The sequence below is a fragment of the Chiloscyllium punctatum genome, chromosome 41 (genome assembly GCF_047496795.1).
Source record: "Chiloscyllium punctatum isolate Juve2018m chromosome 41, sChiPun1.3, whole genome shotgun sequence".
In the NCBI taxonomy this organism is placed as follows: Eukaryota; Metazoa; Chordata; class Chondrichthyes; order Orectolobiformes; family Hemiscylliidae; genus Chiloscyllium; species Chiloscyllium punctatum.
Window position 1 is genome coordinate 11,176,705 of NC_092779.1, and position 27,580 is coordinate 11,204,284.

A 27,580-nucleotide genomic window follows, 5' to 3' on the forward strand; every position below is an offset into this window, starting at 1 on the left:
TGGCTTGTGCTGGAGTGTGTTTGTGAGGCCAGGGCTGGAAGTTAGTTGCAGGTTGGTTCCTGATCAAAAGCTTCCACAGGCTCTTCAACACCAGCGAAGAACAGTATAGTTCAACAGATAACAGATAATGGATACTTGGCCACAAACGAGGCCAGTATCTGGAAACTGGTTCCAGCAAGTCTGGGAGAGACCTTCAGCTCAACCAAATGGCAGATACTGAATGGTAACAGGGACTTTGTGGAGAGATGGTCACTCTGACAGGCCAGAGTCTGAACTGGGTTTTGGACTGAGTTTTCTGTGACGAGTCTGGCTGTTGATACTACAGCATGAAGACTTGACAGGTCCCTGCCTAACCTCCCATTGTCAGTGATTGGAAGTTCAGAGAATAGAAACTAAGTCATCAGTATCACTGACTTTCTCCGAGTGAGCTGTAAAGATGGCCCTGATCAATGCATTTGAAACTTTATCAAATAACAATCCTACATGTGGAACAATGCATCATGCAAACCACTTAGTAAACTGGCCTGCTTTATTATTTCCTCTTATTTATCCCTTAACTATGTTTGTTCGTCTGTCTGTCTCTTGTGTGAATTGGGTGGCAAACAAAAATTATTGGGTTTAAATCATAGACATTATTTAGATCACTCTTGTTTAATTTTGCTCTGCTAAAGTTATTTTATTATTAATAAAATGCTAGCCTTTTGTTTAAGCTACAAATTCTGTGTCTAGAATTGATCCTTCTCAGTTTTGGATTGGTTATTCTAAAGTCTGGTCCTGAATCCCCAGGGTTAACAATGAGGATCTTTAAAGATTTTAAATATTTTTCTTTTTTGTTTATTTTTGTAAGTATAAAGGTAGGAAGGGCGATTTGGTTCGGTTGAATGTTTCTGTGTCATAACACAATTACATGAGCAGTTTTAGCTTTCAGAGTTCACATTACTTTGAATGTATTGTGACTTGCATTTAGGATATTTTAGTATAAAGACTGTACTCCACTCATTAAATCAGTGGTTAAATCATTATATTATTTAGATACATTGGTATAAATATAATCACATGGTATTCCACACAGTTAGTTTAAAAAAGCTCAATATCCCAAATTATGGTAACAAAAAATTCATTTCACATTTAAGAAAACAGATTAAAATTTGAGAATAAAAATACAAAAACTTGATGAAACTGTGAAATGTGATGGGGACACCTGAATTCAAGCCAATAAACCACATTCAATTTTATCTATTCATTTTGAAGTAAACAACACTCAAATTAGTTATTTACTCATTTTTAATATGCAATGAGTTGCAATTTCTGAAATTGTGTTTTCAAATGCAAATAATACATTCGAATGCCACTGTAGTTATTGCTGACCAGAAAAATTGCATTGAACCTGGAAACCACGACCACCCAATGAAACCAAACATCATAACAATAAACACTGGTGATCACAGTGGATCAGACAACATCCATGGAAAGCAAGCTAATGATACAAGTCTAGATGACTCATCAGAGTTGAAGTGTAGAGGGAGGCGGTATTTATGCTATAGTTTGGATGGTGGTGGTAGTGGGGTGTAGGCTGCTGGTGGAGAAAAGATGCTGATAGCCACATTCCGATCACTTAATTTGAGTTATCAACATCTTCTCTCCACTAGCACACTACACCCTGCCCCCCCCCTCCCCCAACTATAGCATAAATGTTGCCCCATCACGTCAGCTCTGAAGAGTCATCTAGTCTTGAAACATTAGCTTGCCCTCTCTCTCCATGGATATTGTCTGACCTGCTGAGATCTCCAGCATTTGTTTTCAGTGCAGATTCCAGCATCTGCAGTAATTTGCTTATACATCAAAACAAACTGTTTCAGCTCCTGTGCTAACAGTACAGAAAAGCTTAAGGCTTTGAATTGTTGGAGTAGATGAATAATGATGATTCAGCCTCTTCTAAGATGTTTAGTCATGTTGGAAATGCTCCATCAATAACTAACAGAACGGATACTTACACCCCCAGGGCCTGATGCTCCCGGCCTCCTATGGGTTTTCGTCTGTCCATGAGTTGCAGGCTGGCCTTTAAATCCCCACCTTTTCATCACTCCCTGAAAACCTTTGCCAATTCTGCAAGAGGTTCACAAGATTAGAATTGATTTTTGCATTTGATAATTACAGTCTCAAAATTGCACACTATAATTCACATACATTCCTCTCAGGCTTTTACAACACACTGACAAAACAAAAAGAAATCGAAGAAAATCTTAGAAGGTATGGCATTGGCGAAACGTAGTTTGACTTCAGAGTAAAATCATCAATTGTTCCTAAGAGTGTGGGGAGGTGGGTTCAATCAAGGCCTTCAAGGGGGAAACGATATTATTATTTACAATGAAGAATATGCAGAACTATGAGGAGAATGTAAAGAGCTAGAGCAAAGGTAGGCATACTTCTCTGAGGGAACAACAGTACAACTGGAAAGAGCAGTACAACACAAACACAGCAGTATACACCATGTCAGATATTTACACTTTATCTGCATGATATCTCTCCATTCATTTTTACTACACGGCAAATCAAACTTACTTTAAGCATGGACAGGAACTGGTGAATTCAGCGGAGAGTTAGAGTGGTAAGTTGGGGTAGTTTTATGGATCTAATCTGCCAAACTGAAAATTTTGTGTAAAGTTTTATCTACGGAGTGGCCTAGTTTCTTTTTAACATCACCATGAAAATTTCCACATCCTGGGCTGTTCAGATTCTGTTTTCCCTGTACAAGAGAAACCAAGTTGGAGGATATCTATGTGAGAGAAATGCGGGGTGAATTAGGTGGTTACCTGTGACACCACGATGTACATGGTGGGAAAAGTACTCTCTTGAAAGGCCCATAGGCCAGGTAATCAGTCACCTGCACTAAAGGATAAGTTTGAAATCCTGGATCCCACACAACCAGGGAGAAAAGAGATGTATCTTGGGAAACACCAGTAAAAGTTAAAACAATATATGTAAATTGGGAGAAATTAAAAAGAGTTTCCATACATCCATAATAAATGCTTAGCTCAGTCAGCAGAGTGACATCAACAGCATGGGTTCAATTCCCATTCTGGCTGAGGTTACTATGAAGAACTCCCCTTCTCAACCTCTCCCTTCAACTGAGGTGTGGTGGCCCTCAGGATAAACCAACACTATTCATCCCTCTTGCTAATAAAAGAGCAACCCTATGATGTCAAACAGAGACCTAGGGATTCAGGTACATAGTTCCTTGAAAGTTGCATCACAGGTACACAGGGTAGTTAAGGTGGTGCTTAGAACACTTGATTTCACTAGTAAGAGTCCGGAGTATAGCAGCTGGACATCATGTTGCTGTTGTACAGAACCTTTGAATTACTGTGTATAGTTCTGGTTGCTCTGCTATAGTAAGTGTCATAGAACAGACCAAAGCCTCAGAAAAGCTATATTACGCACACAACCTAGACACTAATATTTTTCTTATTTTAAAGGAAAGTATAAGGCATTGCAATCCAGATGCAATTCAGTTGATTAAATTATTTGATGTTCAGCAAAACACTACAGTTAAAATACGGAAAATAAAAATCAAAAAAGAATTGACATAACTGTAACTATTAAAATGCTTAACAAAATAGTATATATCTTAACTAATTAACTGTTCCAATATAGTAAAATCCCATAAATACACCCTTTGCAAAGGCAAATTCAGTAAAATAGATGGTCTCACATACAACTCTAGAAGCAGGAAGTGAATCCCAGCTTTTCAACATAACAGAGAGAGAAGAATAAGAGCTTCCACATCCAGCAACTGCAGAAAGCTAAAACTAAAACAAATCTGGTTCTGTGGGAGCTTGAGCCCACCTAGTCAGGCTGCTTCTATTGTTAATTTTTTCTTTAAAAACCTCAAGGCCTCACAAGCTATTTACTCTTCTGGCTTCTAGCAGATCGCTCGACAGCCCTATCTCAACTTTTCTTCATTGAAAAGGACAAATTACACCTCTTTAAGAGAGAATGTCATCACAGAAGGATATTACTAAATTAGGAAAGGGTGCAGTAAACATTGGCATGGCTGTAACCAGAACTGGAGGGTTTGAGCTTTAAAGAAGGGCTGGACAGGCTGGGACTTTCTTCACTGGAGCGTAGGCGGTTGAAGGGTGATCTTACATAGGTTTATAAAATCATGACGGACATAGATAAGGTCTTTTCCCTAGGGTAGCAGATGGGACATAATTTTAAGGTTAGTGGGGAAAGATTTAAAAGGGACTTGGGAGGAGCAATTTGCTCACTGAGGGCGGTTCATACGTGGAATGAACGGCCAGAGAAAGTGATAGACTCTGGTAGTTACAACATTTACAACACACTTAGACAGGTACCTGAATAGGAAAGGCTTAGAAGATATGGGCCAAAGGCAAATGGAATTAGTTTTGTCTCCGAAACCTGATCAGCATGGATGAGTTAGACTGAAGGGTCTGTTTCTGAGCTGTATGACTTGGCTTCAACTTAATATGCACGGTGCATTACAAATGTATGTTACATTTATTTTTGAACATAAAGTTGTTGAAAGACTAAATTGCTGTGGGCACCCATTGTGTGTGCAAACATGAACTACCTCGTTAAAGACATCAGACTTTCTGGACACCATGCTACAGTCCCTGAGAATAAAATAAATGAAGAGTTTAATTATTTCAGGGCAACAACATTTGCACTGTCACTTCCTTTTGATAACACTATATTGAAAACAGTGCAAGAATGCGATTATTTGTGCTCTGATATGGCACAGGTTAACTCAATTATTTAATAGCTAAATTGCTTAATAGGGGAAGACTCTATTCCTAACAATATATAATTAAACGGAGGTGAGAACGGTTGTATAATTTATTCTTTGTAGCAAAATTGTAACTTTTCAAATATTTCACAGGAATCTGCACATCTTATTAAATAGGACACCTCCTACGCGTGACAAAGTATTCCGAATCAATATATTTTCATGTTACAATACTGCATTTGACTTGACTTGTATTTCGTTACAAAAATTATTTTTTTCTTTTTTTTTCCTCTCTCAATTCAGCCTGCTTTTCTCAAAGTTCAGGCTTCCTACATTAACAATCTCCTGAATGCCTCAACTACAAACTCTGGGATATTTGAATGATGGATAGTTAAAAAGCAGGCAATTGTTTTCCATCGCTCATTCTGACAATGCATAAAACTGCTTTTTTTCCCAGGTTCTGAACAAGTGTAAATGCTGTTCTGCAACCTGTCAAGGCCATTTATTATTCCTTTTGTGCAGTGAAATGTCTGATGAATCCCTCTCTGAACTTCATCCCAACAATGTAGGCAACATCAGAAAGCATACAGATGTGCACATAACAACGGCAAAATTCTGATAAAAATATAATACTATCATATTTTCCTTGTAAGAAATAAATACCAGTAGATAGCCATCTTGGCCTCCTCCAGAGTTTCCCAGCATGTGAACTCACTCCAAGTGATTTCAAGAAATGGTTGGAGGCACTGGTTACTTCAAACACTACAGGCCCTGACAACATTCTAGTAACTGTATTGAAGACTTATGCTCGAGAACTTGCCACATTCCTAACTAAGCTCTTCCAGTACAGCTACAACACTTACCGTGGCAATTTGTCTGGTGGATATGTTCTGTATACAGAAAAGTAGGACAAATCCAATCCAGCCTACTACCACCCCAGTCTAGTTTTAATCATCATTAAGGTGATGCAAGATGTCATCAACAGCACAGCAATAATCTGCTCAGTGACACCCAGGTTGGGTTCCACCAGGGCTACTCAGCTCCTGACCTCATTCTAGCCTTGGTTGAAACATGGACAAAAGAATTCCAGAGGGGAGGGGAGAGGGACAGCACTTGGCAGAACGTAGGATCAAGGTTCCCTAGCAAAACTGGAATCAATGGGAATCAGGGGACAAACACTCCGCTGGGTGAAGTCATGTCTGACACATAAGAAGTTGCGGTTGTTGGAAATCAATCATCTCAGCTCCAGGACATCTCTGCAGGAGCTTCTCAGGGTAAATTCTTAGGCTGTATCAGCTGTTTCATCTATGACTGACCTCCAGTGGCTCCAAGAGCAGGTCAGAGGTTTAGAATCCTGCAGTGAGGTAACTCACCTCCTGACTCCCGAAAGCCTATCCACCACCAACAAGACACAAGTCAGAAGTGTGATGAAATTCTGCCCAGTTGGCTGGACGGGTACAGTTCTAACAAAACACAAACTCAACATCTTTAAATAGTTTGTTCTCATCCACTCTGTAGACTCATGGTTTTGGTAAACCTATAAAAAGGAGGAGACTTGGTAAAAGGTAGACAGCCTCTGCTTCTTCAATCTATCCATGTAACAGAGTCCTCTCATTCCTGGAACCATTCTTGTGAATCTTTACTGCACCCTCTCGAAGGCCTTCAAATCTGCCTCAAAGGACAATATTCCAGTTGAGGCTAAACTAGTGTTTTGAGACTTAGTGCAGCTGTCTCGCTTTTGTCCTCAAGCCGTTACTTATAGTAAACTACCTCCATTTCAGGCATTTTTGGGTTAACAATGCCTCCACTTAAGAATTACAAAAGATTTACAGGACTGAAACAGGCCATTCAGCCCAAATAGTGCTTCTGTTTCCATTTCAGCCTTCGTCCTTGTTCCTCATTAAAATCCATCAACATAACCCTCTATTCATTTCTTCCTTAAATCCTTCCCCAATTCCATTTTAAATATGTCTATAAAAAACAATTTGATTTAACCACTCCCCAGATTCCTTGCTTTGTTTCCCACCTTCTAAGAAATGGTAGCGTTGAATGTCAAGTGCAGATATGGCTAGTGGACTCAAATATTTTTAGTAAGATTTTCTCTCCTAAAGTTGGATTTGAACATGAAGCTCAATCATATCATGACAACCCACTGGCCACAAGTTGCTCAGATTTGCTCCACTTTCATTGGCAAGATGTTGTTGGGATCACAAGCAAACCTCATTCACATGGGTAAACAGGAACCCGCAATTCTGCTCAGTACAGACACTGCAGACTGCTCCAGTACAAGGTGTTTCCAAGCTGTTATGGCAGAGTAAGTAGTCGCTCCTCACTGGACGTTGGTAGGTGTGATCAGGTACAGGTATCCCCCGCTTTTTCGAACGCTCGCTTTACACCAATTTGCTTTTACTAAAGACCTACATTAGCACCTGTTTTCGTTAACCAAAAGATGATTTTCACTTTTACAAATAAAAGCATGCACAGTGAGAGTGGCACCGCCAAGTGCCTTCGCTGTCGGTGTTAATAGAGGACCCTCTTCCCACCCCCACCCCCCAATGCCCCAGCCTCCTGTACCTCCCACCACTCCAAGCTCCAACGACTCAGCCTAACATAACATTGCCACCCCCATCACCACTCAGCCTTTCAGTGTGCTCGCGGTCTTCCCGATTCAGGTGAGTGAAACTATGCTGTACATACATTATTTATACTTCATACAAGTTAAGAATAAAATCACACATCAGGTTACAGTCCAACACTAGCTTTTGGAGCGCTGCTCCTTTATCAGGTGATTCTGGAGATCACAATCCACAAACACCTGATGAAGGAGTGGCGCTCCGAAAGCTAGTGCTTCCAAATCAACCTGTTGGACTATAACCTGGTGTTGTAAGATTTTTAACTTTGTCCACCCCAGTCCAACACCGGCACCTCCAAATCATTCACAAAAGCTGTGTATTTATCATATCATACCTACTTTTACTGTATGTTAGTGTTATTTTAGGTTGTGTGTGTTATTTGGTATGATTTGGTAGATTATTCTTTGGCTCTGGAAGCACTCAAAAATCTTTCCCATGGAAATTAATGGTAGTTGCTTCTTCGCCTTACGCCATTTCAGTTTACAAAAGATTTCATAGGAACACACCATTTTCGGATAGCGGATGATACCTGTACACTGAACAATTCTCTGAAGGTACAGCCCTGACTGAGGCAGTGCCTGACTGCTCAGAGGCAGGAGCAGAGAGCAAATTGGTGGGTTGATCTCAAGGCAGGAAACATACAGGCTCCATTATTCTCTGCAAACAAACATTAAGGGTCCATGACATAATAGAGTTGGAGATCTATGAGAAAGTTGAGGAGCATGTTACCATTGGAAAAATCAAACGTTGCAGACATTTCTTAGTGAGCGAGTTACAAATAACCTCCTTTTAGTTGTCCTCTGACGACTCTTTATAAGGACACTGGCTTTCTTCTGGCTAATGTCAACCTGAACACCTTTGTAAAAGCTTAATCTGAATGGAGGTGTGTGTCATAGACATCCCCACTTGATCGATAGCTCAGTTTACTATGACACTCTTCTGTTACCCGAAAGGCCAAATGGCCTATTCCTGCTCCTATATTCTATATTTCAATGATCCTTTTAGTCCCGAAGAACTAGATCTAACTCCTTCCTGAGAATATTCAATGTTTTTGGCCTCAACCGTCCTCTGTGACAGAGAATTCCACAGGCTCCCCATTCTCTCAGTGAAGAGATATCTACTCACCTCAGTCTGAAATGGCCTACCCCAGCACGTTAGACTCTGACATTTCCCCCCCCCCCCCCCCCAGGCATCAGGATCACTCATCCTGCACTCAGTCTTGTCCTGTTATAATTTTACAGGTTTCTATTAGAACCCCCCTCATTCTTCTGAATCCAGTGAAGATAATCCTAACCAATCCATAATCTCTCTTTACATCAGTCCTGCCATCCCAGGTAAATCTTTGCTGTACCTTCCTCCATCGTCAGAACACCATTCCTCAGATAAGGAAACCAACACGACACTCAAAACTCCAGACATGGTCTCACTATGGTCCTTCAAGTTGCAGCAATACATCCCTGCACCTGGACTTGAATATTCTCGCTAAGAAGGGCAGCATAACCTTTGCCCACTCCTGAATTGGCAACAGGCACTTCGCAAATGCAGGGAAAGGGTTTGAGGTCCCTGGTGTGGGACTACCTGGTGTCAGGTGACTGCTGTCAATGGCAGCAGGAAACAAAGGCCTGAGAATGGCTTGCAAGATCAGAACAAGGAGGGAAGACACATTTTGGGGTGGACAAGAGGAGGAACATTCCTCCCAACCCCACATTAAAGGAACCGGACCCTCCAGTTGATGCTGTTCGTGTCTTCCATAACATCTTGGTGTTTTAATGCTGGGCAGGACTATCTGAGCATTTCTGTTTGAATTGGTTAACTCAATCTTTAAGAAGAGGTGGAGAGGAGATAAATGTACACAGACATCGGATTTGAAAATGCTCCTTTTAAAACTCTACATCTCATGCCTCTTCGTATTAAACATTTCCTGTGTCGGGTGTAGTTGTGCAAATATCTATTGCTTCTGCAGTTTCCAGTCTTTACTAATACCATGCCAAATAGAAAGAAATAGCCTTTATCTCCCGGTTTAGATTCTGATGATGATCTAGGTTACTCATTTTTGAAGGTTTTGGTTTGTAATTCAAAAGAATGGTCATTTGAGACTGAGGAGTGAAGACTCTTTCTTGTCCCTGTGAGGCTGCTCTGAGATTGTTAAAGCGATATAGAAGGTTGCTGAAAATAAAATTGGCATTAAGTGGTTTGAAACGGATACCTGACTAACATTGGACAAAGTGAGGATTGCAGATGCTGGAGATCAGAGTCAAAAAGTGTGGTGCTGGAAAAGTACAGGTCAGGCAGCACCCGAGGAGCAGGAGAGTCGACTTTGAGCATGAGCTCTGCATTGGATTCCTGATAAAGATCTCATGCTTGAAACGTCGACTCTCCTGCTCCTCAGATGCTGCCTGACCAGCTGTGCTTTTCCAGTGTCACACTTTTTGACCTGACTAATATTGGCCAATAAATTGATTCAAGAGAGTTACTTAGCATTCTGAGTCTCTTAACCCCTAAGCTCTGCACTGTGCATGTGGTATAATGACTTCCATGAACCGTTAAAAGAGTGCCAATTTCTGAGAACATGTTCTGAATGGTTAAGTCCAGGAATTGCCCTGCAAATCAATTAAAAACGAAACAGTGTGCCTGTGGTGTTTGACAGCAGTAACTGTGTGTGATGGATCACCAACTGCCATACATAAAGTGATTGAAATAAAATCTGAAGACAAGTTGCATTGCCTGAATAATTATGGGAAAACCTGCCAACTTCAGTCTTGCTTAGCTGCTTGATTACTTACTGAAGTGATACCGAATTTTTAGTTTGCACGAATTCGTGTGCTCAATCTACTGTTACATCAGGCAATCCAATAAGAACATATTTACAAATTTGTGTTCCATTTAAGAACACCTGAATGCCTTCAAAATGTCCATTTTTTTATACATAAAGCTATTTCATGAATCCATCAACTGCTGAATCATTAATCAGTATTTAGCTCGAGTTCTACTTACTGATCCCTGAGTTAATGAAAAACTAACAGGATGAATCTTGAGGTCAAACACAATTCTGGAGTGTTTTAAAATAATAATCATTTATTTTCAGTGTCGTTGCAGAGTTTGTATGACAAGCTTATGCCTGAAATGTTGACTCTCCTGCTCCTCAGATGCTGCCTGACCAGCTGTGGTTTTCCAGCACCACTGAGGGGGCTGAGAGATAAATAGGAGGGTGTGAAAGGTAGATGCAGGTGGGGTGTGATAGTGATAAGTCAGAGGGTGAGGGTGAAGGTCTTCCTAGCTACCTTCCTCCCACCCCACTCTTTATCTCTCAGCCTCTTCTCTCCACATTGTGCACACCCCCACCCACCCACCCCCCTCCATTCCTGATGAAAAGCTTATGGCCGAAACATAATTGCCCTGCTCCACGGATGCTGCCTGACCTGCTGTGCTTCTCGAGCGCCTCCCTTTTAGATTCTGACCTCCAGCATCTGCAGTCCTCACTCTCTTCCACCATTTCCTCAACTCCACACTCTGATTCTGAAGAAATCTTGAAGAAGCTAAAACTCGGAGTGATGGAGACATTCTCTAATTCCATCACCAAAAGGAAAGAGTTGGATGAAAGAAAGTGTGTTGGGGTAAACTGAGTTGTCGATCGGCAGGATGTCCATGTTAAACCACTCTTAACTCAGCTTGAGCTTTTAGGAAGTTAATCAAAGGTTAGGGTTAGGGTTAGGGTTAGAAATTTTACGGGTTTGCAACGTTTTGCTCCATCTGAACAACAAAATATCAAAGGATTACCATTAATTTCCTGAAAGATATGGTGCACAGTTTTTAAATAATGATACTTATGAACCGCAATACCTTTCTTAAACTAATTATTTGCTTCCTGCCCCTATTCTACACTTGCTGCATTTATTTTGAAAGTAGTACAGGTTATGAAGAATTCTCCATGCACAAAGTTGGTTACACACCAAGAAAATGGAAATTGTAAACCTACATGCGTTAAGGATTTGCAGTCTACTGTTTCTTTGGCATGAAGCAGCTAGAATTTTATTTTGGCGACATCTCACATTTATACAGCTCCTTTAATGGAATAAAACTTCCCAAGGTGCTTCACAGAAGCATTATAAAACAAAACATGAGCCACAGAAGGACCTACACAGGTAAATAACCAAAAGTTTGGTCAACAAGGTAAATATTAAAGAACATTGTAAAAAAGGAAAGCTATGAAGGAAGGTGGAGCAGTTTAAGGTAGGAATTTCAAAGCTTTTGGCAGGTGCCTGCCAATGGTGGGGAAAGATTAAAATCAGAGATACTCAGGAGATCAGAATTTGACAAATGGAGATATCAGAGTTTTGGGGATGGAAATTATTAAAGTTAAAGAGGACTGAGGCCATAGGGAAATTTGAATTTAAAAAAAAATCCAGAAGCCAGTGTAGGTCACTGAGCAGAAGGGTGAGGACAAATTAAACTTGGTACAAGTTAGGAATGAGCAGCAGAATTTTTAAAACTCTGAGCTTCTGGTGATCTATGAAAAGCTGGTCAGGAGTGTGTACACAATACTAAAATAATAAATGCAGAGTGGTAAATAGGGCACAGTTGAGGGTATCAGAAGCTGAATTTGGACAGAATCAAACGACATTCAAGAGGTGGAGGCAGGCAGTCTGACAGATGGCATATGTTGTTGATTTTGGAGCCAGATCCCACATTGACTGTAGGCCATCTTATTTAGCCTCAGTTAGTTGGCCAGGAGAGGAATTAAGTTGCTGCTGGGAAATGGGGGAGGAAGAAGACAACGCCATCAGTCTTCGGTCTACTGAACTGCAAGAAATTTCAGCCCACTTGCTTGGACATGCAGTGCTGCAGGGGTCAAGAGGGGCTTGAGGGTGAAGTAAACGTGGGTTTCCTCCCACAGTCCAAAGGTGTGCAGGTCAGGCAAATTGGCCATGCTAAATTGTCCATATTGTTGGTGGGAAATGGGTCTGGGTGATTACTCTTTGGAGGGTCGGTGTGGACTTGTTGGGCCGAAGGGCCTGTTCCCACACTGTAAGGAATCTAATCTAATCTAAAACCTGGTATTGTTAGCGTCCTTGTGGAAACTGACAAGCATTTCAGTTTAATCAAGTCTTGATCTCACATTAAAAAATAAATAACATAAGCAAAGAGGGCCACCATTCAGAGAACAAATATCTTTGTATATCAAATTCAAACCAATGTAAAATAAGCTTTACTATATCTGAAAGATCAATCATATAAAGCAGACTCTTGCCACTGAAAATCTTGACCACTGCGTAACCAAAAGTTAAAGTGTTTATGATTCCATGCAATCATAGCATAAATTCAATACTTTACAATTGAGGCCAATTCTCAATGAGCTGAAATAGCTGCATTCATGAAGAAGAGTAAATGGAGCAATAAACACAAAGGACTGGAATTGATAGAAGCATCTTTGACACCCTTATGATGTCTCAAACACTTCACAGCTGATGAAGCACTTATGAAGTGTACACACTGGTGTAAAGTGCTGCAGTCAATTTTGCTTACAGCATGGTCCCATAACTTGTGATGAGATAGCTGACCAGGTAATTTGCTCAGTCTCCATTCTGCATAACCCAATGCCTTGTTTCTGATGGGTCACCACCCCATAGGGGTCTCTCCCTCACTTCCACTCATATCTCTTTCCTCCCCCTTGCCAATTCACTCATATTACTGAGGGATCACAACAATTTTTAATCTTCAGAATGCATCACAATGGGGAACAGAGTTTGGGAAGTGCTGCCTTTAGCATAAAGTCAGACCTGGGTAGCGATAAATTGTCCCAAAATAGTGACTCTCAATTAAGAATTTACAAGAAAGAAGCAAAGAATGACCCATTAGCAAACAGATGCACAAGTGGTCATTATTCTCAGTAAGTTCCTACCACACAGAGACCAAAAAGCTGAAAAGAATTCAGTACCCATTAATCTGAGTGCCTATAATCCTCAACATGCTGCTGAGATACAAAAGAAACATTTTTAATCGGATTTGGTAGTTTTAAAGCATTAGCCATGAACACAAAGCATTTTAATAAGTGCTGTGCGGAATATATAGAAATAAGAGGACAGGTTTCCAACTTTAGCAATGAAATGTCTCATATGATTAAGTACATGGAAGTGCGGTTAAAGAGAGCACAAACAGCAAATTATGAAAACCTTATCAACACAACTTGTTGTGACGAGGCAGGTTTGCAACCTGAATAAGTAAGGAGTAAAGTACAAGTCAAAGCCCAGTCCACAGGATCATAGACTCATACAGCATTGAAACTAGGCCCACCTGACTGTGCTTGGCCCCTATCCCTCCAAACCTTCCCTATTCATGCACCTATCCAAATGCTTTTTAAACATGGTAACTATATCCATTCAACACACAAACACAAGCCCCTCATCTCCAGATGTTGCAGAATTGAGAGTTGCACATTTGGTGAATAATCTATCTGCTGAATAGATCCTGGCCCTCAAGCAGGGCGGATGCAGGAGAGATGGTGGCACAATTGTATACAGTCGGGAGGGAGTTGCCGATTGAGCTCTCAACATTGACTCTGGAACTCACAAAATCTCATGGGTGGCCACTGTAAAAATCTTCAGTCATTTGGCTCACTCCACATGATACCAAGCAACAGTTGGAGGCAGGGGATACTGCAAAGGCTATGGGCCCCAGCAACATTCCGGCAATAGTACTGAAGACTGGTGCTCCAGAACTTGCCGTGCCCTTAATCAAGCTTTTCCAGAACAGTATGTGGAAAATTGCCCAGTACATCTGTACGTAAAAAGCAGGACAAATCCAATCTGGCTAATTATCACCCCATCGGTCTACTCTTGATCATCAATAAAGTAACGGAAGGTGTCACCAGCAGTGCTATCAAGCAGCACCTGCTCACTGATACAGAGTTTGGGCTCCATCAGGACCACTCAGACTTATTTCAAAACAAGGAGAGAAGTGCTGAATTGTAGAGGTGAAGGGAGAATGACAACCCGCGACATCAGGCAGTATTCAAAAATAGTGTGGCATCAACGAGCCCTAGCAAAACTGGAATCAATGGGTATTATGTGACATACTGCCGCTGGTTGGGATCATACCTGGCATGTAGAAAGATGGTCATAGCTGCTGAAGTTTAGTCATCCCAACTCTAGGACATCTCTGCAGGAATTGCTATTGTCCTAGGCTCAAATGATCTTCAGCTGCTTCCCTCAAAGTCAGAAGTGAGATGTTCACCAATAATTGCATAAATGTTCAGCAACATTCACAACTCAAATACTAAAGCAGTCCATGTTCAAATGCAATGTGATGTGGACAACATCCAGACTTGGGCTGACAAGCTGCTAGTAACATTCGCACGAGACAAATGACAGGCAATGACCATCTCCAAATACGACAGAATGTAATCACTGTACTTGACATTCAATGGCATTACCATCATTGAATCTCCGATTAGCAACATCCTTGGAGTTACCATTGACCAAAAACTCAATTGGACTTGCCACCTAAACCCAGGGGCTACACAGCAGTTCACAGGCTAGGAATACCACAGCAAGAAACTCACCTCCCGAATCCCCAAAACGTGCCCACAGTTTACAAGGATCAAGAGTGTGGTGCTGGGAAAGCACAGCAGGTCAGGTAGCATCCAAGAAGCAGGAGAATTGACGTTTTGGGCATAAACCCTTCATCAGGAATGATTACAAGGGACAAGTAAAGAGTGCGATGGAATGCTCCCCAATTTCATGGATGGGTGCAGCTCCCAACAATACTCAAGAAACTTGACACCATCCAAGACAAACTGCCCGCCCTATTGGTACCACACTCAAGCATCCACTCCGTCCACCACCGATGCTCAGTAGCAGCAGTGTGTACTATCTACAAGATGCATTACAGAAATTCAAAGATTCTCAGAGAGCACTTTCCAAACCCATGATCATTTCCATCTAAAAGGACAAGGGTGCAGATACATGGGAACACAATCACCTGAAAGTTCCCCTCCAAGCCATTCATCATCCTGACTTGGAAATATATTACCGTTCCTTCAGTGTTGCTGGATCAGAATCCTGGAACTCCCTTTCTGATGACACTGTGGGGCTACCTACAGCACATCGTCTGTAATGGTTCGAGAAGGCAGCTCACTACCACCGTCAACAGCAACTAGGACAGGCAATAAAAGCTGGTCAGCCAACAATGCCCACGTCCCGTGAGTGAATTGAAACAAAAATTCCAACTTCTGCCTTTTTCTCCAGTTTAGCCAAATATAAAATATGGAACATAAGAAACAGGAGCAGGGGCGGGAGGAGTGGTGGGGGGGGGGGGGGGGGGGGGGGGGGGGGGGGAGAAGTTCGGCATTCAGTCCCTCAAACCTAAACCTATCCCTACATCCCAAAAAGATCATAGCTGATCTGCTCCAGGAACCAACACCTCTTTTGTGCCAACTCATCATAGTCCTCACGATTTCCAAGCTCTATCCACCTCCTCTTTAAATACCTTCAGTGATCTGGCCCCCACAACTCCCTCCGGTCGAGAATCCCAGACTGTCCTCTGGGAGAAGAAATTCCTTTGCATCACAGTCTTAAATGAATGCCCTCCTTATTCTATAGAAGGACTTACGTTTTTGCTGTGACATCCACGTACTGTCCTGGCCGAAAATGAGCAGCATACAATGGAGTACCTTGAATAAAATTTAAATACAAATTAAATCCATCCAATCATAAGACCATAAGACATAGGAGTGGAAGTAAAGCCATTCAGCCCATTGAGTCCACTCCGCCATTCAATCATGGCTGATGGGCATTTCAATTCCACTTACCTGCATTCTCCCCGTAGCCCTTAATTCCTGGCGTGACATCAAGAATTTATCAATTTCTGCCTTGAAGACATTTAGCATCCTGGCCTCCATTGCACTCTGCCGCAATGAATTCCACAGGCCCACCACACTCTGGCTGAAGAAATGTCTCTGCATTTCTGTTCTGAATTTACCCCCCTAATTCTAAGGCTGTGTCCACGGTTCCTAGTCTCCTCGCCTAACAGAAACAATTTCCTCGCATCCACCCTTTCCAAGCTTTCATAAATGATGCAAACAAAGTTTTGATTACATAATAGGATTAAAACAGAGTTTGGAATTATTTACAGTGCACATTACATTGAAATATTCTCTAGTTTCTGTCCTTAGGTTTCAGCAATCCAATGCCTTTGTAGCCATAGCATAATTAAAACAGAGGCACAGAGGCTAAGTAGAGACAAACTACTGCATTGGCCTACATCAGCTAGTTCCACAGAGTATAATCAAACCCGAAAGCTAATAACCAATTCTGTTGTGCTTTAGCAGCACAATACCATGTATCCACATTGGAAAATTAACCTTGACATCTTTTAAACTGAGTAGGAGAACCAGCACCTCATTGTCCAAGTTCTACTCTTTTGTTTAAACAAAGGCAGATAAACTCACTAGACTTGAAACTGATTGTTAACAGAAGTGCCACACATTTGAGATACTGCAAGATTTAAATGAATGATTACAACCCCTGCCTTTTACTAGGTTATGAGATTCTCACATGCCAGGTGTTAACATGGTACAAAATGCCAAGGAAACTGAGCAAGTGATTCTGAGCCAATGTCTTCACATAGGCAGTTTTTGACAACAACCTGAATGCTGATAATCTATTGTATTCTTTCATGGTTTACACCAACAATTAACTTTCACCTTCACATTGGAGGGGATTGCCTACCTGGTACTGGCTCAGTGCATTCAATTAATAATCTGAGCACAGAAAGTTAACAGAGCTCAGTAGAGTCCACGATGGGTAGATCAATGCATAGGGCCACCATACATTTATGCTACGGTGAACAGAAAGGTGGAAATTCCTTTGCAAAAAGGGAAGCTGAGGGATGAAAGAGTTCGCTGTAATGGATAATGAGAGAACACTTCCACTTGTGAGGAAGAACAAATTACAGGCCTTATGAAGTGGTGGTAATGGCCATATGGACATTATGAAACCTTGATGAGTATTTAAAAGGTTATGATGGTAGGTTTAGAGAGGATAGAGATAGAAGCAGGCTTGGATGGAAAACACTGGCACGGTCTGGTTGGGCTAAATGACCTATTTCAGTGCTGTATATTCTCCACAACTCTAACAGTTGTTGGGAAAGAAGGGATGGAGTTGGTCACAATATCCAAGAAGGACCCTTGGTTTGTACAATTCACCCACTTAGACTAGGACAACTGCAAACAAAGATAGGAAAAGGCAAACCTACAGCCATAATCCTTGACAACTGTAATCCAGTAATTGCTGAAAGCACTTGTGCAAACATTGTATATAGACAGTGTGGACCAGGTTTTAATCAGCACAGCTTTAGAATAGATTTTAATGAGGTTGATGTTAATATTGCTGTTTCATCTTTGTTTCTAGTTACCTTTGTATTTACCTATAATTTTTTTTTAAATGACACTTTTGTTTCGAAACTGATTTCACCATCAACTACAAAATCATTCCTTCTTCCCAAATCAGCGAGCCTGAAGCTGAAGAAACCAAACAAAACCCAAATCTGTGATTATTTATTTGGAAGGTGCAACTGTAGCAATTTTGCTAGAGGATTTTGAGTTATGTTATACAAAAAACCCAATCAGAAATCACGTTGATTCTATCAACACGTTTGGAATGCTTCAAGCCACTTAAACCAGAGGGGTAGCAAATACTTTAATGGACACAACACCTCATGAGTCAAAAATATAGTGCTGGAAAAGCATAGCAGGTCAGACAGCATCCGAGGAGCAGGAGAAATTGATGTTTCGGGCATAAGGACGCTTCATCAGGACAACATCTGATGAGAATGAATGATAGAAAATTGCCTGTTTCCTTCCCACTTTCCCTCCTCTTCTCTCTATTTGTTATTGATGCATTGCTTCTTGGGGGGGGCGGGGGGGTAATATTTGCTAATTGTTGTAAATTTGTGACAGTGGTGATTTGGTGATGGTAAAAAAGATCTGTGTGTTTAATTCCATCTCTGTACAATTAAACGAAAAATAAGAAAATCACCAGTGTATTGATGAATCCAGATCTATTTAGTCTTATAGAACAGGATAACTTTTTTTTAAAATTCCTATGAGTGAGTATTTGTTACTCCACTTCATATGCATAAAAACTATTCTGGACTTGAAACATTAATTCGCTTTCGTTCTCCACACATGCTGCCAGACCTGCTGAGATTCTCCAGCATCCACTGTGTTTGCCACAAAATACTCCTACTTCCATATTCCATTCCTCTTGAAATAAATATTAAATTTGTATTCCTGATAATTAGCAAATCTGCATACTAACATTAATGCACCAGGTCATCCAGGTCCCTCTGTACCTGAATTCTGGAACCTCTCTAATTAAGTGATAAGCTCCTAAGTGGACAATTTCCCATATATCTGCCATCTTCCAACTTTTTGCCCATTACAACCAATTTATATCCCTTTTCAGACTTGTGTTCTCTTCACAACTAATGTTCGCAGTTGTCTTAGCACCATTAGCAATTTTAACAATCTTGCATTAAGTCCCTTCATCTAGGCTGTGAATATAGACAATAAATTGTTGAGATCCCAACACAGACCCCTGCAGGCATTCCATGCATTATAACTTGCCAAATTGACAATTTATGTCATCAGTTGCCTGAAAGCTAAGCAATCTTCGCCCCATGCTCACATATTACTCCAGACACCATGGGCTCATATTTTGCACAGTTATCTTCAACACGGTACCTTGTTGAACACCTACTGAAAATCTAAGTAAATCAAGTGCACAGAGTTGCTTGTTACTTCTTCAAAGAACTCCAATAAATAAGTCAAACAAAATTTCCTTTCAGAAAACCATGTTGGCCTGACTTTATTGAGGACTCTACTTAATAAAAGATTCCTACATTAATGACAAATGTTAAGTGAATTGGCCTAATATTTCATGCTGTCTCTTTTCTTAATGGGAGGAGTTACAATGGGCAGCACAGTGGCAGAGTGGTTAGCACTGCTGCCTCACAGCGCCAGAGACCTGGGTTCAATTCCCATCTCAGGCAACGGTGTGTGAAGTTTGCACATTCTCCCTGTGTCTGTGTGGGTTTCCTCCGGGTGCTCCGGCTTCCTCCCACAGTCCAAAAAAATGTGCAGGTTAGGTGAATTGGCCATTCTAAATTGCCCGTAGCGTTAGGTGAAGGGGTAAATGGAAGGGAATGGGTCTGGGTGGGTTGCTCTTCGGAGGGTCGGTGTGGACTTACTGGGCTGAAGAGCCTGTTTCCACACCAAGTAATCTAAGTACTCTACTATTTTCCAATCTGATGGGACCTTTCTAGATGTTGAGAAATTACAGAAAACTGAAATCAATTCATTGACTCCCTCTGCATCCATTTAAGACCTTAAGATGAAGTCTGTTGCGATCTCAAGAGCATTTAATTCTCATCATGTTCACAGCCATTCCTGCTAATTGCTTTAAGATTCCCTAAGCCCCCTTTCGCTTTTTGATTTACAATGCCAAGTTATTGCGTGCATCCCCTACAGTGAAGATAGGCACAAGATATCTATTCACTTCATCCATTTTTCCTCATTTCCCAATAGGACGAACACTCACTTCAGAGTGCTTTTCTTTTTAAATACCTCCAGAAACTCTTACAAGCCATTTAAAAATTTCTAGCTAGCTTTCTTTTATACACTATTTCTCCCTTCTTATAATTATTTTTCAGTCATCCTTTGCTAATATATATCTATATAAACTTCTGACTTGCCACTGATCTTTCAATTTGATACGATCGATAACTTTCTTAACCACAGACCATGCTTCTTTCCCCAGGAATCTTTCTTATTTCACTGGAAAGTAGCTTTGCTGAGTGTTCAAATATCTCCAAAAATGTCTGCTCCCAATATAACCATGAACCTAATTTTCCAGTTCACTTAAGCCAGGAAATGCTGCCTGCCAGGATCATCTCCAAGTCATTTCCAGTTCAATGATACAGAGTTCATGTTTCTCAACCCACGGACATTAACTGCAGACGCACTGGCCTTGGATTACACTGATGACCATGAGTTCCCAGACCTGCAGCTGCCACACATCATCATGCCCTGCCATCATTAGAGTTTAATCAATTATCTTATGTTCGCTTATGGGAGGTGGGCAATGCTGGCTAGGCCAGCGTTTATTACCCAACTTTAGCTAACTAACCTGAAAGTGTTGCTGATGAGCTTTAATTGCTTGGGAGTCCAGGGACAGCCACAATGCTGCGAGGGTGAGACTTCTGGGATTATAACACAGCAACAGTGAAGCAGTAACAATATATTTCCAAGTCATAACATTGGAGGGCTTGGAGGGGAACTTGCAAGTGACGGTGTTCTCATGGTTTTTTTGCTGCTCGTCTTTTTCAGTGGTAACGGCATAACTTTGGAAGATGCTCTTGCAGGACCCTTGGTAAATTACTGCATTGCATCTTGGAGATGGTACACACTGCTGCCACTGTACATCAGTGATGAATGCTGAATGTGGATGGGTTGCCAATCAAACTGGTTGCATTGCCCTGGATAGTACCAGATTTCCTCAGTGATACTGGAGCTGCACCTATCCAGACAAGTGAGCAGTATTCCATCATTCGCCTATGTCTTGTACATAGAGTCATAGAGATGTACAGCATGGAAACAGACCCTTTGGTCCAACCCATCCATGCCGACTAGATATCCCAACCCAATCTAGTCCCACCTGCCAGCACCCAGCCCATATCCCTCCAAACCCTTCCTATTCATATACCCATCCAAATGCCATGGTGCACAAAGACTGGGGAGTCAGGAAGTAAGTTACTTATCTCAAGAATTCCCAGCCTCTGACCTGCTGCTATTTATATGGCTGGTCCAGTTTAGTTTCTGGTCAATGATAACCCCCAGGATATTCATATGGGAAGGTTTAGTAATGGCAATACAACATCTCTGGTCTAAGTCGTGCACATAGAATAACTTTAATAAATTTTCCATTTATCCAAACTGAATTGCCCTAGTTAAGATAACTGGGAACAGTTCACCCACACAGTTCCCAGGGAAGTTACACCTCCATGCCTAAGGGCTCATGCTGTTGGTAAGTTTTCGCTTAACTCAGAATAAACACACAAGAAAAGATCTGTATGAAACATTACCTGGTTTAATAATAGCATTTTCAGACACCTTGAAAACTGAGATTTTCTGTTTCGGGGGTATCCCTGCTAGCCTGTACTTTTCCATAACAAACCCTGGTTTCTGCAAAGAAAATAAAAAATCTCTTAAATAAATGCACAATTTAACAACATATTTATATGGTGGCTTTAAAGAAAGTTACCCAAAAAATGTCATAGGAATGAGACCAAAATCTTTGCACCAGGTCATATTAGGAAATAGAGCCAATAACCAATGGTTTGCTCAAAGAGGTAAACTTTAACTGAGCATCTTAATGAAGGAAAAGCAGCAAGAGGATTGGAAAGGTTCAGGGAGGGAATTCCAACTGAAGGTAGCTAGTGGCAATCACAATGGTGGAGCAGTTAAAAGTGGGGCATGCAAGAGGCCAGGGTTACAGGATTACACAGAGCTCAGGGGGTGGTGACACTGGTTGAGATCAGAGGTGAGGCCCTGGAGGATATAAAAACAAAAGTAGAGGCCTTAAAATTCAAAAGCTGACAAAACTCAGGTCTGGTAGTATCTGCGCAGAGAAAGACATGTTATGGTTTAGGGTTCAGTGACCTTTCTTCAGAACTGATTGCAGTTAGGAAAGATTGGTGTATAAGCTGAAGGTGGGGTGGGGAGAGGAGTAAACAGTAAGTGGAAATGGAGCGAGCCCAGAGAGAGAAAAGAAATACAATTGGGCAGACAATGGAATGGATAAAGCTCAGCCTGGGAGAATTGGTAATCGCTGATCGTGACCATTAGTAGCTGACAATGGGTCGTTTGTGGTTGCAGCCCATGGAATGACAAGGCCTGGTGTAAGGATATGGGAGAGTTCGGAGAGAGGTGGCTGAGGAAATAGCGGAGGCATTCTTTGAGATCTTTCAAGAGTCACTGGAGTCAGGGAAAGTCCCGGATGATTGGAAGATCGCTGTTGTAACCCCCTTGTTCAAGAAAGGATCAAGACAAAAGATGGAAAATTATAGGCCAATCAGCCTAACCTCGGTTGTTGGTAAAATTCTAGAATCCATCATTAAGGATGAGGCTTCTAAATTCTTAGAAGAGCAGAGTCTGATTCAAACAAGTCAACATGGATTTAGTAAGGGGAGGTCATGCCTGACAAACCTGTTGGAATTCTTTGAAGAGGTGGCAAGTAGGTTAGACCAGGGAAACCCAGTGGATGTGGTCTATCTAGACTTCTAAAAGGCCTTTGATAAGGTGCCACACGGGAGGCTGCTGAGCAAGGGGGAGGGCCCATGGTGTTCGAGGTGAGCTACTGGGCTGGATTGAGGATTGGCTGTCTGACAGAAGGCAGAGAGTTAGGATAAAAGGTTGTTTATTGGAATGGCAGCCGGTGACGAGCGGTGTCCCGCAGGGTTCAGTGTTGGGGCCACAGCTGTTCGCATTATATATTAATGATCTGGATGAAGGGACTGGGAGCATTCTAGCGAAGTTTGCAGATGATACGAAGTTAGGTGGACAGGCAGGCAGTACTGAGGAAGTGGGGAGGCTACAGAAGGATCTCGACAGTTTGGGAGAGTGGTCCAGGAAATGCTGATGGAATTCAACATGAACAAATGCGAGGTCTTGCACTTTGGCAAAAAGAATAAAAGCATAGACTACTTTCTAAACGGTGAGAAAATTCGTAAAGCCAAAGTACAAAGGGATCTGGGAGTGCTAGTCGAGGATTCTCTAAAGGTCAACATGCAGGTTGAGTCTGTGAATAAGAAAGCGAATGCAATGTTGTCACTTATCTCAAGAGGGTTGGAATATAAAAGCACCGTTGTGCTACTGAGACTTTATAAAGCTCTGGTTAGGCCCCAGAGTACTGTGGAGTACTGTGCCCAGTTTTCGTCCCCACACCTCAGGAAGGACATACTGGCACTGGAACGTGTCCAGTGGAGATTCACACGGATGATCTCTGGAATGGTTGGTCTAACATATGAGGAACGGCTGACGATCCTGGGATTGTATTCATTGGAGTTTAGAAGATTAAGGGGAGACTTAATAGAGACGTACAAGATAATACATGGCTTGGAAAGGGTGGACGCTAGGAAATTGTTTCCGTTAGGTGAGGAGATTAGGACCCGTGGACACAGCCTTAGAATTAGAGGGGGTAAATGCAGAACAAAAATACGGAGACATTTCTTCAGCCAGAGAGTGGTGGGCCTGTGGAATTCATTGCCACAGAGTGCAATGGAGGCCGGGTCGCTAAACGTCTTCAAGGCAGAGATGGACAGATTCCTGTTGTCTCGAGGAATTAAGGGCTACGGGGAGAATGCGGGTAAGTGGAGTTGAAATGCCCATCAGCCATGATTGAATGGTGGAGTGGACTCGATGGGCCGAATGGCCTTACTTCCACTCCTATGTCTTATGGTCTTATGATGCTCAGGCCTTAACATTGCTGAACTCAACACTGACTCTGGAAGGTTACAAGATCCCCAGTAGGAAAATGAGATGCTGTTCTTCCAACTTGCACTGGGTTTCCCTGGAGCAATGCAGCAAGCCCGAGACAAAAATGTTGGCCAGGGAACAAGGTGATGTGTTGAAATCGCTGCTGCACCAGGAAGGTGTATCTGGGGCTATGGATACTGAGGAAACAAAAAAAGAGGTGTTATACGCTCTGCAATTGCAGGGTAAGGTGTTGTGCAGGTGCAGGGAAGTGTTGGGAAAACAGAAGAATTGGAGCAGGGTGTCCTGGAGAGAATGGTCTTTGGGGAAGGTTGACAAAGGAAGGGTGCAGTTTGTGTGTCTGGTGGTGACATCCCTCTGGAGCTGGCAGAAATGGCAGTTAATGATCATTGTGATGTGGATTCTGGTGGGATGGTAAGTGAGGATGGCGGTGGGGTGTGGTTATCACTGTTGTGGAAGGGAAGTGAACGGGTGAGGCCAGGAGTGCAGGAGGTGGGACAGACATGACTGAGATCCCTGACAATAATGGTGGTAGAACCTTAAAATTCAAGGTGCGTTAACTGGAAACAAACATCAGCTAGTCAACACAAGTGCAGTGTGCAAACATGACCAGGGGTGAATTATACCTCAGTAGAATTTTGTATGAGCTTATCGGTTGAGGGTGGAAGATGCGGGTCAGTCAGAGGTGCATTGGAATAGTCAAATCGAGAGATGAAAGTATCTATGAGGGTGTCAGGGGAAGATAAGGGAAGAGAAAGCGAGAGCGCAAGAGCGAGGCACAGCACGCAAACACAACAGATGTATCTGGTGGAAGCTCATCTTCAGTTCAGATACTGCATTCTATGAAGCAAATAATGGCTTGTACATAAGGCATTTTCTTTTGCACTTCACCAGTTCACGGTCAGACCGCAAGTCCAGTAAAATTTTAGATATTATAAGTAGTATTCTTCAGTGTTATGTTGCTCATTAATAAACATGCTATAATTTACATGAACTTGAATCATTCTTGCTGCACTGAAGTCCATGTTACAGTAAGTAACCTTTTACACTGAAATGATTGAATTAACCTCAATTCCTGCTCAATCAGAATGGTTTCAGTATCATGCCCAAAACCAGACTATACTTCTTATTATGGTCACAGTTAAATCACTAATTATGTTTCCATCTGGTTTAGGAGCCAGGCAAAGTTTGGAATCTCAGGTACTTACTAACAGAATAAAGCCACAAGATTCCACAGCTTTGAAAATAAAACCAAATAAACTTTACAAGATTACAAAAGTACAACAGTACTACAATATATATAATTATACTCAAACATCCAAAATTAACATTAATACCCTTTCCTGCAGCTAAAGAATGCATTCATGAATAACGATTACGGAGGTAAGAGACTGGAGTGCTGCTATCAACCTTGGAACTATATCAAGCTGTGATGAAAGCACTTTACATCCTGTGTTAAAGAGGAATATTTTCTAGTTTCAAATGGAGGCTATCTTTCCTTACTAAACTTCAAAATGGCAAAATGGATCTGATTGATTGATCTGCTAATTGCTCAGGCAAGGAAGCTCTGTCGAGAAGTTCAAAATGTACATTAAGTATTTGACAGGTGATAGACCCAGATGGAGGGGAGGGGGGGGGGGGGCGGGTGTCTGTGTGTGTGAAGTTCCTCATTAGTATTCCACACACCAATTGTCACATAACATCTGAAATGTTGAATAAATGCTAGGAATTACATACAATTGTGGGTGTTTTCCTCTAATTTTTAGTTTAATCAGAGTGATATTTGAGAGACCTTATAGAGGTTTATAAAATCATGAGGGACAACAATAGTGCAAATAGACAACACCTTTTCCCTGGGTGGGGGAGTCAAGAAGTAGAGGGCATAGGTTTAATGTGAGGGAGAAATAATTTAAAAAGTACTTCAGAGAAAACTTTTTCACACAGAGGGTGGTGCGAGTATGGAATGAGCTGCCAGAAGATGTATTACAGTTACAATATTTAGAAGACATTTGGACAGGCACGTGAATAGGAACGGTTTAAGAGGGTTATGGGCCAAATGTAGGCAAATGGACTAGTTTAGTTTGGGAAACCTGGTTGACAAAGGAAGGGTGCAGTGTGTGTGTCTGGTGGTGGCATCCCTCTGGAGCTGGCAGAAGTGGCAGTTAACGATCATTGTGATGTGGATTCTGGTGGGATGGTAAGTGAGGATGGTGGTGGGGTGTGGTTATCACTGTTGTGGAAGGGAAGTGAACGGGTGAGGCCAGGAGTGCAGGAGGTGGGACAGACATGACTGAGATCCCTGACAATAATGGTGGTAGGGCCTTAAAGTTCAAGGTGGTTAACTCAGCATGGACAAGTTGGATCAAATGGCCTGTTTCTGTACTAAATGACTCTAAAACTCCCATTTTTCAAAACAGCGCCCTGGGATTATTTTCTGCACAAATAATAGGGCAGAAGGGGGCTTAGTCAAACATCTCTTCTGAATAATAGCATCTTCTCAGTGTTGCATTAGAATATCAGGCAAGATGTTTGTGCTCAGGTCACTGGCATAGGATTTGAGCTCAATCTTCTGGATCAGATGAGATTAGTCATGGCTGACACTGAAATACATGCAGCATAATTACTTCTAAAATATAACAAGTCTTCTTTATTTGTTCAGCCAATAATTTGCTGGATGTGTGAGCAAGAAAGAATTAAGTTGCAGCAAAGCAATAGCTCAGGACCATCTCTCTCGAATTACCTTCAAGGCCTGTGTGGGCCAACGTTTATTGCATTCAAAATGCACATAAAATCTTTTGTGCAAGTTTGTAAGGATGCCAGAAAAATAAAGCTTGAATATTGTTCACTGCCAAATTAAAAAGGTCAAAAACTGTGACAGACTGAAATCCAAAACTGTCCTGAACCATTATGGAAAACAAAATCAGGAACAAAAATGCCAAGCTGATGTCAAAAAGTGTTGATGATGAAAGGATTTCTTAGAATTGACCAATTCCTCTGCAAACTAGCTGAGATAGATTATAGAAGCACTGAAGGGCAGATGGTTTTGAATAGCAGTGGAGAAACAAACCTGCCAGGGAAAAGGTATGATAAACCAATGAACAACCTTAGAGAAGACTGGGTGAGTTCAAAAATGAGGCAGTATTACTAGGTACAGCAGGACATAGGCTATAGAGTCAGAGGTCTACAGCATGGAAACAGGCCCATACTACCCAGTTTTCACGATTAATTTAGTCCCATTTGCCTGTGTATGGAGGCCCATTTGCCTTCATACCTATCCCATCTGTGTATCTGTCCAAATGTTTGTTAAATGACAAAATTGCATTCGCTTCCACCTCTACCTCTGGGAGCCCGTTCCTGATACTCACGGCCCGGTGTGAAAAAAATTGCACCTCTGGACTCTTTTGTATCTCTCTCCTCTCACCTTTAACATATGCCCTCTAGTTTTAGACTCACCTACCATGGGGAAAGGATGTCAGCTATCTACGAAATCTATGCCCCTCATGATTTTATATACCTATATAAAGGTCACCCATCAGTCTCCTACGCTCCAGTGTAAAAAAAAACAAATCCTAATCTGTCCAACCTCTCCTTATAAAACAAATGCCTTAAGTAAACTGATCTTATGACGCCCTTGATTAGGAGCTATTT

The 27,580-nt window shown here is 41.7% G+C and overlaps 1 protein-coding gene across 1 annotated transcript in view; it reads right to left on the minus strand.

The window, feature by feature from the left end:
- mrpl3 (mitochondrial ribosomal protein L3) overlaps nt 1-27,580 on the minus strand; it is a 56,127-nt gene that overhangs the window by 15,208 nt on the left and 13,339 nt on the right. The window contains exons 5-7 of the mRNA XM_072560363.1: nt 21,523-21,622; nt 15,991-16,051; nt 1,995-2,106 (exon numbers count right to left, since the gene is read on the minus strand). Of these exons, the coding sequence (XP_072416464.1) occupies nt 1,995-2,106; nt 15,991-16,051; nt 21,523-21,622 (273 nt within the window). The remainder of the gene's footprint in view (nt 1-1,994; nt 2,107-15,990; nt 16,052-21,522; nt 21,623-27,580) is intronic.